This window comes from Rhinatrema bivittatum, chromosome 3 (genome assembly GCF_901001135.1).
Source record: "Rhinatrema bivittatum chromosome 3, aRhiBiv1.1, whole genome shotgun sequence".
NCBI classification, from domain to species: domain Eukaryota; kingdom Metazoa; phylum Chordata; class Amphibia; order Gymnophiona; family Rhinatrematidae; genus Rhinatrema; species Rhinatrema bivittatum.
In genome coordinates, this window is record NC_042617.1 from 523,618,005 (window position 1) to 523,630,287 (window position 12,283).

At 40.3% G+C, this 12,283-nt stretch overlaps 1 protein-coding gene across 1 annotated transcript in view; it reads right to left on the bottom strand.

Annotated features, from left to right (window-relative positions):
• Positions 1-4,680: 4,680 nt before the first annotated feature.
• The window catches only part of SELENOI (selenoprotein I), a 161,542-nt gene continuing 153,939 nt past the window's right edge, over positions 4,681-12,283 (bottom strand). The window contains exon 10 of the mRNA XM_029596256.1: positions 4,681-7,784. Coding sequence (XP_029452116.1) covers positions 7,671-7,784 — 114 coding nt within the window. The 3' untranslated portion in view covers positions 4,681-7,670. The remainder of the gene's footprint in view (positions 7,785-12,283) is intronic.

Below are 12,283 nucleotides of genomic sequence, written 5' to 3' on the forward strand. Positions count from 1 at the left end.
AGAAGGTGAGCTTCTTTCAACGGAAAGGAGGGGTCATGGGAAGAGGGTGAAAAGAGGTTGACTCAGGAAATGTTTCTTTAGAGAGAGTGGAAGATGCCTGGAACAGACACCCAGTGGAGATGGTAGAGACAAACAGTATCTGAATTCAAGAAAGCATGGAATAAATACAGAGGATCTCTTAGGAAGCAATCAGAATTATAAAGTTATGTTAATTGGACAGATGGGCAGACTAGATGGGCTATACAGTCTTTTTATGCCAGCATGTTTCTATGAGCTCAACAATATCCCAGAAAACAGAAAAAATAATGTGTATTAAACAAAAAATTTAAAAAAAATTGGTAACAAAGTTTCCCCTCTAAATACTATCTTTATAGAGCTTTTGAGATGGCATATTCAAAATTAGCATTGCTTTTAATTCCGAAAACACTCCATACAGCATTTTATCACTCCACAATTATATGATTTTCTTTAAAAAAAACTATGTACCGTACCGATATGGCATCTGTGTAAAGTAACGTCTCAGAATCCTTATCTTTATGTGCCTATTGTAAACCGTTGTGACGGAAGCTTCTAAATGACGGTATAGAAAAGTCTTAAAATAAATAAACAAACTTTCCGCACATTTTACAATAAAGTCCAATTCAGGGGGGTGGTAATTATGCTCACCACACTTAATTTCTGCTTGCTTTCATAAGGTGATAGTCATCTACATGAGGAGGAGATAACCAGGACAAACAGGCTCAGTGTCTGCAAAAGTAAGGTAACGAAGCCTGTGATTCAGCAGAAGTGTTTTGTAGCTACACAAACAGCCTTACTCTTCGAGACAGCAAGTAACTGTCTCTAGATTCCATTAATATTTTGTTCAGCCATAAAATCTTCCAGCATCAACTTGGGAAGATTAGGTGACGCCAAGTAGGAATGCATAAGTTCCTGAGCAACACTCCTGAAACTGGAGAACTGATATGATCCAAACTTTGATGGACAACTCAGCTTTCCAGAATGAGCTCTTGTCCTGAGGGGAAATTGATTCTTTTCAGGTTGAGATACTTTAGCCCATATAATAATTGTCCAATAAATGTTACACAAGCATTCTCTAAACCATTTCTCAGATGTAACCTGCCAAAATGAGAAAGGAGAACAGTAACCCTTTAGTTTTCTACAGGGTAGCAATCAAGTCACAGAGCAGATTTTCCCTATTGTCTCCTTGATAATTTCAGCTGCCATCCACAGAAATCCCTACAGCCCAGTTTAATAACCTAAAGATCATCCCCATCAGGGGTGAGAGGTACTGACAGGCAACTGATTCCAACTTATTAATTGCCCAAACCACTGCTTCTCTCTAACCCATGATCGCTCTCTCATGAAGCAAACTAAGACAGCTCCTTTCAGATAAAAACTAGAGAAATATTATTCCTGTCAAGAGAAAATATTACCAGTCCATCCATGGAGTTTTTGGGTGTGAGAAAGGAGAGGGGTCAAAGATGCTTCTACATAGCTGTGCAGTGCAAGGCTACTCATGATGAAATATGGTATTTAAAAGCTCCATAAAATTGAAATATTGAGTCAATGACCTCTATAAAAGTGTAATTATATTAGCAAACTTAAATCCCATAATCCAATGCCTTATTTTATTCAACAGAACAGTAATATACTGAAAAGAGAAAATTAGCTATCCACAGAAAAAGTTTTCAGTCAACCAATTCATAAATTGCACTTATCACAAGACCCTCAAAATAAAAGAACAGTCTAAATGTCATTACAACTCATGAAAAAGGCATCAACTAATCAGATCTCCTCAAGAGTTTACACGACACCCTCATTTGTGCAGGAAGTTTACTTGATTTTATGTAAATAAATGAACATACAAGGCTGGGCATCCTGGTCTCACTTAACTTTTAAAATTCAGGACGACTCAGTTTGATGTCATCAAAATGAATGATGAGCAATGTTCCTTCTAATTTTTGTAAATCTAACTGTGCAAAAAATGTCTTTTGTGCAATTTTTAATAAGCTGGGTTCATATTCGTGTACTATGAGCCAGTATATTGCAAATATCTGGATTTTTCCTGTATGAGCAGGGATCATGACTTGTGTGCACACACAGCTTAGAGGGAACAATGATCATGAGACAATTCAACAAAAAAGGTCCTGTAGAATTATTTTTCTTTTGGACAAAGATTTGATTGTTTTGTCTTTAATTTGGGTGGGCATGGTGATATTAAACCTGTCACAACTTTCTCCTGTCAGCTGGAATGCCTGGCCTGAAGGTTATTTCCACTGCATTGCCTTGTAAGTCTTTACACATTCTCCTACCTAGAAAATACAAATCTAAATTGTATTAATATAGGAGCTTGTTTCATGATCTATACAATATACTCTACACTTTCATTGTGAATTATAGAAATATTTCAAAAGCAATTAAAAAAAGTCTTCACACCTTTGGTCATAGCAAACCCAAATTAGCTCCAGTTGAAAAAACTGTCTTAACATGGCCCATAATAAGTATAGAGCCCACCTGGGTCCAGTAGCTAATCTGATTCAAATTCTCCAGGATGAAGAATCAAGCTGTTTATGTTGTATGAAATGAATCTGAAGCAAAGAGCAAAATATGCAAAACAAGGAGCTGCCCAAAGAAATCCAGGATAATGATATTGAAAGGTACTGATTAGGGGAAGGCTATAAAAAAATTTCAGTGTGTCAAGTTTGTTATTATATAGCGATGACAGTTTGGCACCCATCATCACCACACTGCTGCAATCAGATCATCCCTACAAAGTCAGTAGCTGTGGGTTGAGGAAAGTGTTGTGGAAGGTCACAGTGAGGCCTAAAACTACTTTAAAAGACCTACAGAGGTCTCTGGATGACACTGGAGGAAATGTTGACTGTTCAGTTTCAAGATTACTCCACAAACATGGCCTACATGGAACAGTAGCAGAAGGAAGCCTGTTCTGAAGATCAGCCATACGATATGCTACATAGCATCTGCAAAGGAACATTGTATGCATCTGGGAGGTGGCTTATTGATCTGATTTGACCGAAGTGGAAATATTTGGTCTCTGTGATATGTATGACATAAAAACATAGTACATCGCTCTACTAACAGCATCCCTACAGTGACATACAGTGACAGGCTTGTGAAAATAGAGGGAAAGATGGCTGGTGCAAAGTCCTAGGTTTGTGGCATACTAGAGAAAAACCTGTTCCAGTATGCCATACACAGAGGACAAAAGAGAAGATTCACCTTTCAGCAGAACAACGATCCTAAGTATAAAGCAAAAATGGAGTGGCTCAGCAAGAAGAAAGAGAATGTCCAAGTGACCCAGTCGAAGCCCACACCTGAAACCAATACAAAATCTGTGGCAAGAATCAGAGACTACAGTCCACAGATCTCCAGCCGACTAGAAAAAGCTTGAGCTCTTCTGCCAAGAAGAATGGGCAAACACTGCATCATCCCTGTGCAAGGTTGGTAGAAACATCCTAAATGATTCATTGCTGTTATTGCTGCAATAGGGGACTGATTCCATCAAATATTGAGTCAAAGATTGTGAAGATTTATAGAATCAAGACTTTGGGGGGGTTTTATTCTTATTTTCAGAATATTTCTGTAATTGTTCTTTCATGATGAACAACTAAAGTAGGTTGTGTAGATCGGTGAAAAACTCCCACATTAATATATCTTTTTTTATTTGTATTTTTTATACAGCAGCATATGAAAGACGTAAAAAAGTCTTCACATCCTTGTACAAGACACCATATTTTAAAATGTCTTGAGTTTAAACATGGTTTGGAAGCAGTCTAATTTGGTTTACCTTATCAGTCTCTTGCAGAGTACAGCAAAGTCTGCTTCAGTTTCCTAGCAGAACATGACACCCTCATACCTGAGGGGCTGTGCATGAAAATCTGTAAAGGGGGGGGGGGGGGGGAAGAGGGCTCGCTCTTCTATTATGCCGCAATGTACAGCACATCCCCACACAGCTGGACTGCCTGGGATCAAGTTATAGAACATTGTCCAAGACTTCCATGACCTCCACAGAAACTGTGTACTTCAACATGGGGTAAAGGGGGGGGCGCAGAATTAGCCAAAAGGTGCAACAGCTCTGATCATGTGCAATCTAAGCCCCAATCTTCATGAAGATAACTGTTCTAAACGTTCTCAATCCATCTTCAATGGAAGTTTTGTATTTAGACTATAACTGTACATGGATATATAGATATATATCGTCACTACCCTTTTTCTCGATTGTTTTTAAAACAACTTTCAGTCCCCCACTGGCCGGCCTCTCCCAAGATTTGCACTGGATTTATCTAGAACTGCACAGTTGTAGCCTTTAAGCAGCATTTTTGAAACAGCAAAATTCCAGCTTATTTTGCAATTTTCTCAGCCTTAGGTGCAAACATACTAAAGCACTAGCTTTGGAAAGTTGGGAGTCCTCAGAACTGTAACCCTATGAATTAAAAAAAAATAAAAATCCAGTTGTAAAAAAAACAGATGACATTTAGACCTATAAATTATAAATAGAACACAGTGTAAATATATTTAAGTTTGCTATGCAATTTCTCTGTACCACATAATTATCACTACTATGCAAAGTCAGTAAACATGAAATATGCAAGTTGATAATTTAATAGATAAGATACTTTCCCCTGTCCACCCTTATTAAAAAGAAAAAACAAACAAATGTGACACAGAAAATCAACAGCAAGTGTATCAAAGGCTCACTATTTTCAACTTTTAATATACATTAAAAAAAAAAAAAATACACCTCAGTTTTTATTATTTGGCTCCTGGGTTTTTAATGACTTCATCAACGTCAGAATGGTCCAGAACCTCCAGTTAGCAGCACTGAACAGAATAAAAAGTTACAGCATGGCTGACACACGTAACACCGACATGTTCTTCCTTCTTTACCATGTGCTACGGCATCTAATACTGATGCTTTCTGCTAGCATCCACTTGAAAAGTTTAGCCTCAAAGATCTGATTCTCTGTGTACATATACACACATCTACATACAGATATATACATGTGTACATTTATATGTACACATATATACCTAAACACAGGAGAAATACATATATATATATATATATATATATATATATATATATATATCTAAACACACATATATACATTTTTCTCTCTAATTTGAAATTGTATAATAAAACCTGAATTTCATGGAATTTTCTTTTCAATAAAAAAGTAACCAAAAATGAAGGACTGTTCACATATATATCAGACATTCTTTGACCGATGGCATTTGCAGCTACCTGCCCCAGAGGGAACAAACCTGCAGAAACAGACATCAGGTCCTGATTAAAAGTCTCGCCAAAGGACTGAAACTTTGGCTAGTAAGAGCCCCTGTGTATCAGTGTGCGAGTAAGTCCCCCATTCCTTTTCTCTCTGTCTGCAGCAGTTACTTTGCACACCATGTTCCATGTGTCTGGACTGCCAGCACCTACAAGTCAGCAGTGCTCATTGGGTGACAGAGCTGTATTTTAAAATGGTCTACTAGGAGCTCTAAAGTACTACAACTGCCAATACCACTCAAAGGTAGAAGGATCCTTCACTTTAGAATCCTATATAAAATTAGTTTTCCTACTGACTGTAGTGTATACATCCAGATAAATAAATCATTGCCATATTTTATATTACACCTACAACTGCTTTCATTACAGTTAAAAAAAATTAATAAATTTTGCAAGCTGGCTTTTAAGTATCACATCTGCAAAAACTGGCTTAATGATTAGATTTTACAAAAAAAAAATTATAGTACACAGTTCAATTATTTTTCTGCAGATCACAGAATGCTATCTTTGAACGACAAAATATTTCATAAACCATTAATGGTTCCCATGTTAAATAATACAGAAACACCATTTGTATCGTGCTTATTCCCTCCAAGTGTACCCTGTCCAAATATGAGGGTTTAGATACACTCTTCATTCAAGCACGTTTTAGTACACCCCTGCTGAAAAACAATAAACAAAAAAACAAAAAAACCTTGAGAAAATTCAGCATGCAATCCTCACCACCACCAAACTGAAAGAATCTCACTGAACACAAGAGTTTTAAAATGAAACAAAAGATATCTGGATAAAGTGAATAGCCTTAGTTTTTAGGAGAGCTCTGTTTAAGGTAAAGAAAAGGTCTGGCCTCCTGTTTTTAATGGTCTTCACAGCTCTTTTTAGGATGTCATGCAGAAACTGGCAAGGTGAATTTAAAGGAAAGGCTAAATCCTTATGATGGACCTTTATTCAGAAGTGCAAGCCTCCAGAGTATTTCATCCTTGGGTTGACCGCATTTTAAATCACACTTTATTAAGCTGTGTTCATGTAGAGCAAGGAATTTGGGTCTTGACAGCCTAAGCATCTGAATTTTGTGATGTCATACCATCATCTAAAATTTCTGGTTGCACACAGGCTGAAGATCCAAAAATGTAGCACCAACACTTAATGAAAGGGCCAAGTGACCCTAGTGACAGCAGGACATCAAATAAAATTCAGGGAAGACACTGCAGAACTCAAAAACAGTGCTGCCTAGTCCTGCTAAAACACTTAGAAACATTTTCAAATTATTTTCCTAAATAGCAGGCATTCAAATACAATCAATGTTGGACTATAATACTATGGAAGTGGAAGTCACCTTTTCTGAACCTAAAAAATATTCACCATGAATCAGGTCAACATGACTCCAAAGGTGGGATACTCAATTCATTTGCTCAAGGTCCAACGCATTACAGTATGATAATGGAACTGGTTAGCTGGAGGACACTTGGGGCATGATTCATTAAAAAAAAAAAAAAAGTCTCTTGTACAAAATAGAACAAAACCTTTTATAAATCTGATGTGTGATATCCAGAGGCCACATATTTTATGTAAACATTGTGTTTTGGCTTTTGCAGGGACAGAACACCATGAGAAAAACGAATGGCCTTGGAATTGGGATATGAAAGTTCTTAAAATTTTCAAAAAAATAAATAACCTACAGCTGGATAAACACCTAAACAAAATTATACCTCTAGATCAGTCACAGTTGTAAAGTTATTTTCCTTAGATAAAAATGAGCTTGAACTCCAAGAGAAGCAAGGATACCTACATTTCTATAAACAGACAGAATATGTACTGGACAGAGACCTTTAGACAGGAAGACCATCCAATAGTTGACAGTTCTGCGTTGTAACACTCATGCTTTTGAGCCCTCTGTGACATGCATTCCTTGTCATAATGATGTGTTCTTTTGGCTTATGTCCTGTCACAGAAATTAGGCTCTGGGTTGCTCACGATATCTCAACTGGCACACAAAAGCCACAGCACGAAGTCACCGAAATGGAGAGACTGAGCACGCCTCAATGCTGCCTGTGGTCCCATGCAGGCTTCCTACTAAGGAAGGCTAACGACGTGAAAGAAAAGCAAAATCTCATGTAATTCCACCAGACACATTCAGTTGGTCTATTAAACAGTAATAACAAATCTTTAAAAAAAAAAAAAAAAAAAATGAATCCCATCATCTGGCTTTGCCAGTGTTAAACACTTTTTTTTTTGTTTAGTGACAAAGTTCAGGCCAACGGTGCAGCACAGGCTACTAGGTGCATTGTGCGCACTTGGTACCAATGGCTGTCCAGTGGAGAGGACTTTTCTGTGGTGATGGCTGAAGTATGTACAGATTGTTTATTTACAGTACTTCTGAGGACTGCAGGCCGGTTTTCTCCTCCTTCTCTAGTCATTCCGTGTTGGGTTTCTTTAGTGAGAAGGGTAAGATGTTGAAATGCTTACTCAACTGGTTTACCTGTGGGGGCGGGAAAAAGGCAAAGTATTCATAAGGACCCTTTTGCTGAAACAGAAAACAGCAGACTCAAAATATTTAAAATACTTCAAAAGAAAGTGAGTCCAAGCACTGAACTTAACTAAAATAAGACCAAGTACAGAAATGTCCTCATGGTTCAGCTTTAGTGCTATGACTTAAAAGGTCCTGGGCTCAGGTTACCTGTTCAGCAGCTCATAGGCTTACTATGGAGTGATGCACTTAGGCCTGAGGGAGAAGGGCAACAGAGCAAGGAACGTGTATGTTTAGGACTCTTCCTGGCATGCGAGCCTCAAGAGCTCACAATTCTCCCTCCTACCCACTTGTATTCACCAGGGTGATCTTTCTGAGAAGTCAGAGGAAGAAACATGTAAGACCAAAAAAGTGCAATTGGAAGCAATCAGGAACAGAGTGTTTACAAGTTGAGTCTTTTGAGTAGTATCATGCAGTCATTCATCATGGAGTTCCTTCCTGGACAAAGCAGAGGAACTCCTCATCTATTCAGTGACAGGCACTCATGCCTTTAAATCTCTAACCAACAACTATGTCCAATGGAGTACAGAATACATTACTCTTTTTCTGATCAAGTTCCAAGTTTTATTTATTTTCAGATTTTCTGTGAACATGGAAATGTGTTTCATAAAAGCTTTAATGTACTGTCTCCTACTTAATACTCAAGTACAGTAGGACTGCACTCTCTTTACAAAGAGGGAACATAAAACTGTCCTATTCTGTACTCACCTGAGTGCTCTCAAGGACCACCAGCTACAGTCTTAAAGAAGCCTGGATGCAGTAATCTGCTCATATCACACAAACATGAACACAAATGCAGCATGCGTACAACAAAACTAAAGGTTTTTTTTTGTTTGTTTTTTTTTAACTTGCATTTAGTTCACATTGTGACTTTTTTTTTTGGAAGACTATGGCTATCACAGATGAGGGGAAAGCAGAGTTGCTTACCTGTAACAGGTGTTCTCTGAGGATAGCAGGATGTCAGTCCTCACACATGGATGGACAACAAAAAATGGAGCTCAGCACAGAAAACGTATGTCAAAATTTCTAGAACTTTGACTGAGCCTCTCTGAGCATGCTCAGGCATGCATTAAACCACAAGGCTATGCGGACTCCTTTCAGTCTTATAACAGGGAATTAAAGAAAAGAATAAAAACCCATGAAGTAGAGACCCAACTCAATGGGGAAGTAGGCAGGTCTTGTGAAGACAGACATCATACTGTCCTCAGAGAACATGTCACAGGTTTGCAATTCTGCTGTCTTCAAGGACAAGCAAGATGTTAGTCCTCACATATGGGTGAATCCCTAGCTACAGACAGCCCAACAAAAAAAGGGGACCAAACTAGGTGCCAACAGGCACAAGAAGTTTTGTTGGTAACAGAAGAGGGGGCATCCTAAACAGAAAGAATGGGTCCTAGGCAGGAACAGAATAGGGTTCTAAACCTCAAACAAGTTCCGAAGGACAGATTGGCAAAACCTGCTGTTGCATTGACCTTCCCTATCCAAACAATAATGAGATGTGAATGAGTGGATGGAATTCCACATTGCAGCTCTGTAGATCTCCATGGGAACTGCTCGCAAATGGGCCACAGACACTGCCATGGCTCGAACAGTGTGAGCCTTGACAAGATGCAATCCAGCCTGGGCACAGTAGAAGGAGATACAGTCTGCTAGCCAACTGAAAAGCATCTGTTTGGCAGTGGCGATCCCCAGCCTATTCTGATTAAAAAACAAAACAAAAGACACAGCTGGATGGACTGTCTAAGGCTTCTGTCTGCTACAGATAGGTGGCCAAGGCTCTCTTGCAGTCCAAACTGTACAGGGCTTGTTCGCCTTATTGCGAATAAGGCCTGGGAAAAAATATTGGCAGGACAATGGACTTAGGGTAGTCTTGCACACAAACCCTATCATGAAAAATCTTAGTATAAGGTGGGTACATCACTAAGGCCTGGAGCTCACTGACCCTGCACACTGAAGTGACAACCACCAAAAACATGACCTTCCAGGACAAGTACTTCAGGTCACAGGAGCATAGTGACTCGAAAGGAACTTTCATCAGCTCAGCTAAAACCATGCTGAGGTCCCAGGTCACAGCAGGAGGTTTTAGGGGAGGCTTCAACTGAAGTGGACCCTACATGAAACATACAGCTATAGGCTGTACAGAAATGGGCTTACCCTCTGCACCAGGATTGGGTAAACTTTTTTGTGTTGAGGCCACATTACAAGTTACAGGGCAACAGGGACCAGAGTGAGGGAGTGGGGCATATAGGGTGGAGGGTCCTCAATACAGCAATCAAATCTCCACCACTTGCTGCAGGCATTTTAGTATCCAGCAGGCTTAAGCGCCATCATTTTTACCATCCATGGAGCCCCTTCAATCATGAATCGCAGTCTCTACCAAAATCAGAAAAACCTTCAAGGCATTTTCTCAGCTAACAGATTACCTCATCTCAGACACAAATGCAGGCCATAAAGTATAAATAGTAAGGTGCAGACAAAAACTGTACTGGAAACCATTGAAAGCCAGACTCCTATACAAGGCATTAAATCAAACACAGAAATATCATCATTCCTCATAAAACAAAGTCAAGAAATATAAATCAATCATAACAGTGAGGAAAAGGCATATTTCTAAACATGACAAACCACCACCTAATTAAGAATAAGGATAGCAAATGTTTCTTACCTGTAACAGGTATTCTCACATATGGGTGACATCACAGGATGGAACCCAATCACGGAACACTTCTGTCAAAGTTTCCAGAACTTTGACTGGCCCTTACTGGACATGCCCAGCATGACACTAACCCTGCTGCCAGTAGGGGTCCCCCTTCAGTTTTGTTAAAAAGCTACAGGTAGTGCCAAAAAAATAAAAAAATGTTACAAACCCAACACCGCAGGGCAGCAGGCGGGTTTCGTGAGGACTAACATCCTGCTGTCCTGTGAGAACACCTGTTACAGGTAAGCAACATTTGCTTTCTCACAGGACAAGCAGGATGGTAGTCCTCACATATGGGTGAGTACCGAGCTGAGGATGTCCGAGCATGCACCAAATGTACGCAGGCATGTAAGGCACTAGGCCTGGGATGAAATTTGGTTGAGGGCATCCTGAACCCTAAACGGGCAGGCGGAAGGGTGTTGGTACGTCACTTTGTAAATAGGTTGCGCAAGACAGACTGGCCAAAGATGGAATCCTGTCCTCTGGCTTTGTCTAAGCAATAATGGGCTGTAAAGGTATGGAGAGAACTCCAGGTGGCAGCCCTGTAAATGTCAGAAAGCAGCACAGAGTGTAGATGTGCTACTGAAGTTGCCATGGCCCTCACAGTGTGCCTTAACACGGTCTTGAAGTGGACTGCCCGCTTGCTGATAGCAAAAGGATATGCAGTCCGCAAACCAGGAAGAAAGAGTCTGCTTACCCACAGGCTGCCCCAATTTGATGGAATGGAAAGAGACAAACAATTGAGTGCTTTTCCTGTGGGCAGCTGTACTGTCTAGGTAGAACGCTAGAGCCCGTTTACAGTCAAGGGTATGCAGAGCCTGCTCTCCTGGATTGGAACGGGGCCTGGGAAAAAAAGATAGGTAGTATAATGGACTGATTGAGATGAAACTCCGATATTACCTTAGGCAAGAACTTAGGGTGAGTGCGGAGTACTGCCCGGTCCTGCAGAAGTTTAGTGTAAGGCGGGTAGGTAACTAAAGCCGGTAACTCACTAATTTTGCGAGCTGAAATGATTGCCAAAAGGAAAATCACTTCCCATGTGAGATAGTGAAGGTCACAGGATTGAAAAGGCTCGAATGGTGGTTTCATGAGCCGACCCAAAACTAGGTTGAGGTCCCAAGAAGGGGCCGGAGAATGCAAAGGAGGCTTGAGGTGAAGCAAGCCCTTCAAAAAACGTGTTACAAGGGGTTATACTGATATAGGAACATCCCCGACACCTTTATGGAAGGCGGCTACCGCACTGACATGCATTCTGATGGAGGAAGTTTTTAGACCTGACTGACAAATGCCAGAAATAGTCCAGAAACTTGGTGATTGGACAGGTAAGGGGTCAAGGGACTGAGAAGAGCACCATGACGTGAACCTGGTCCATTTGTAAGAATACGATTTCCTCGTGGAAGGCTTCCGTGAAGCAATCAGGACACGGGAGATTGGCTCAGAAAGGTTAAATGGTTGAAGGATTAACCTTTCAACATCCATGCCATCAGGGACAAGGCCTGAAGATTGGGGTGGCGTAGGCACCCGTCGTTTTGCATAATCAGAAGCGGGTCCTTTCCCAAGGGAATGTACCTGCGAATGGAGAGATCCTGAAGTATTGGAAACCACACTTGGCGCGGCCAGTGGGGTGCTATCAGGATCATGGTTCACTTGTCCTGACGTAACATCACGAGAGTCTTCGAGAGAAGTGGAAGTGGAGAGAATGCATATAGGAGACCGGTTGCCCATGATAGGGAGAACACGTCTCTTGGCTAAT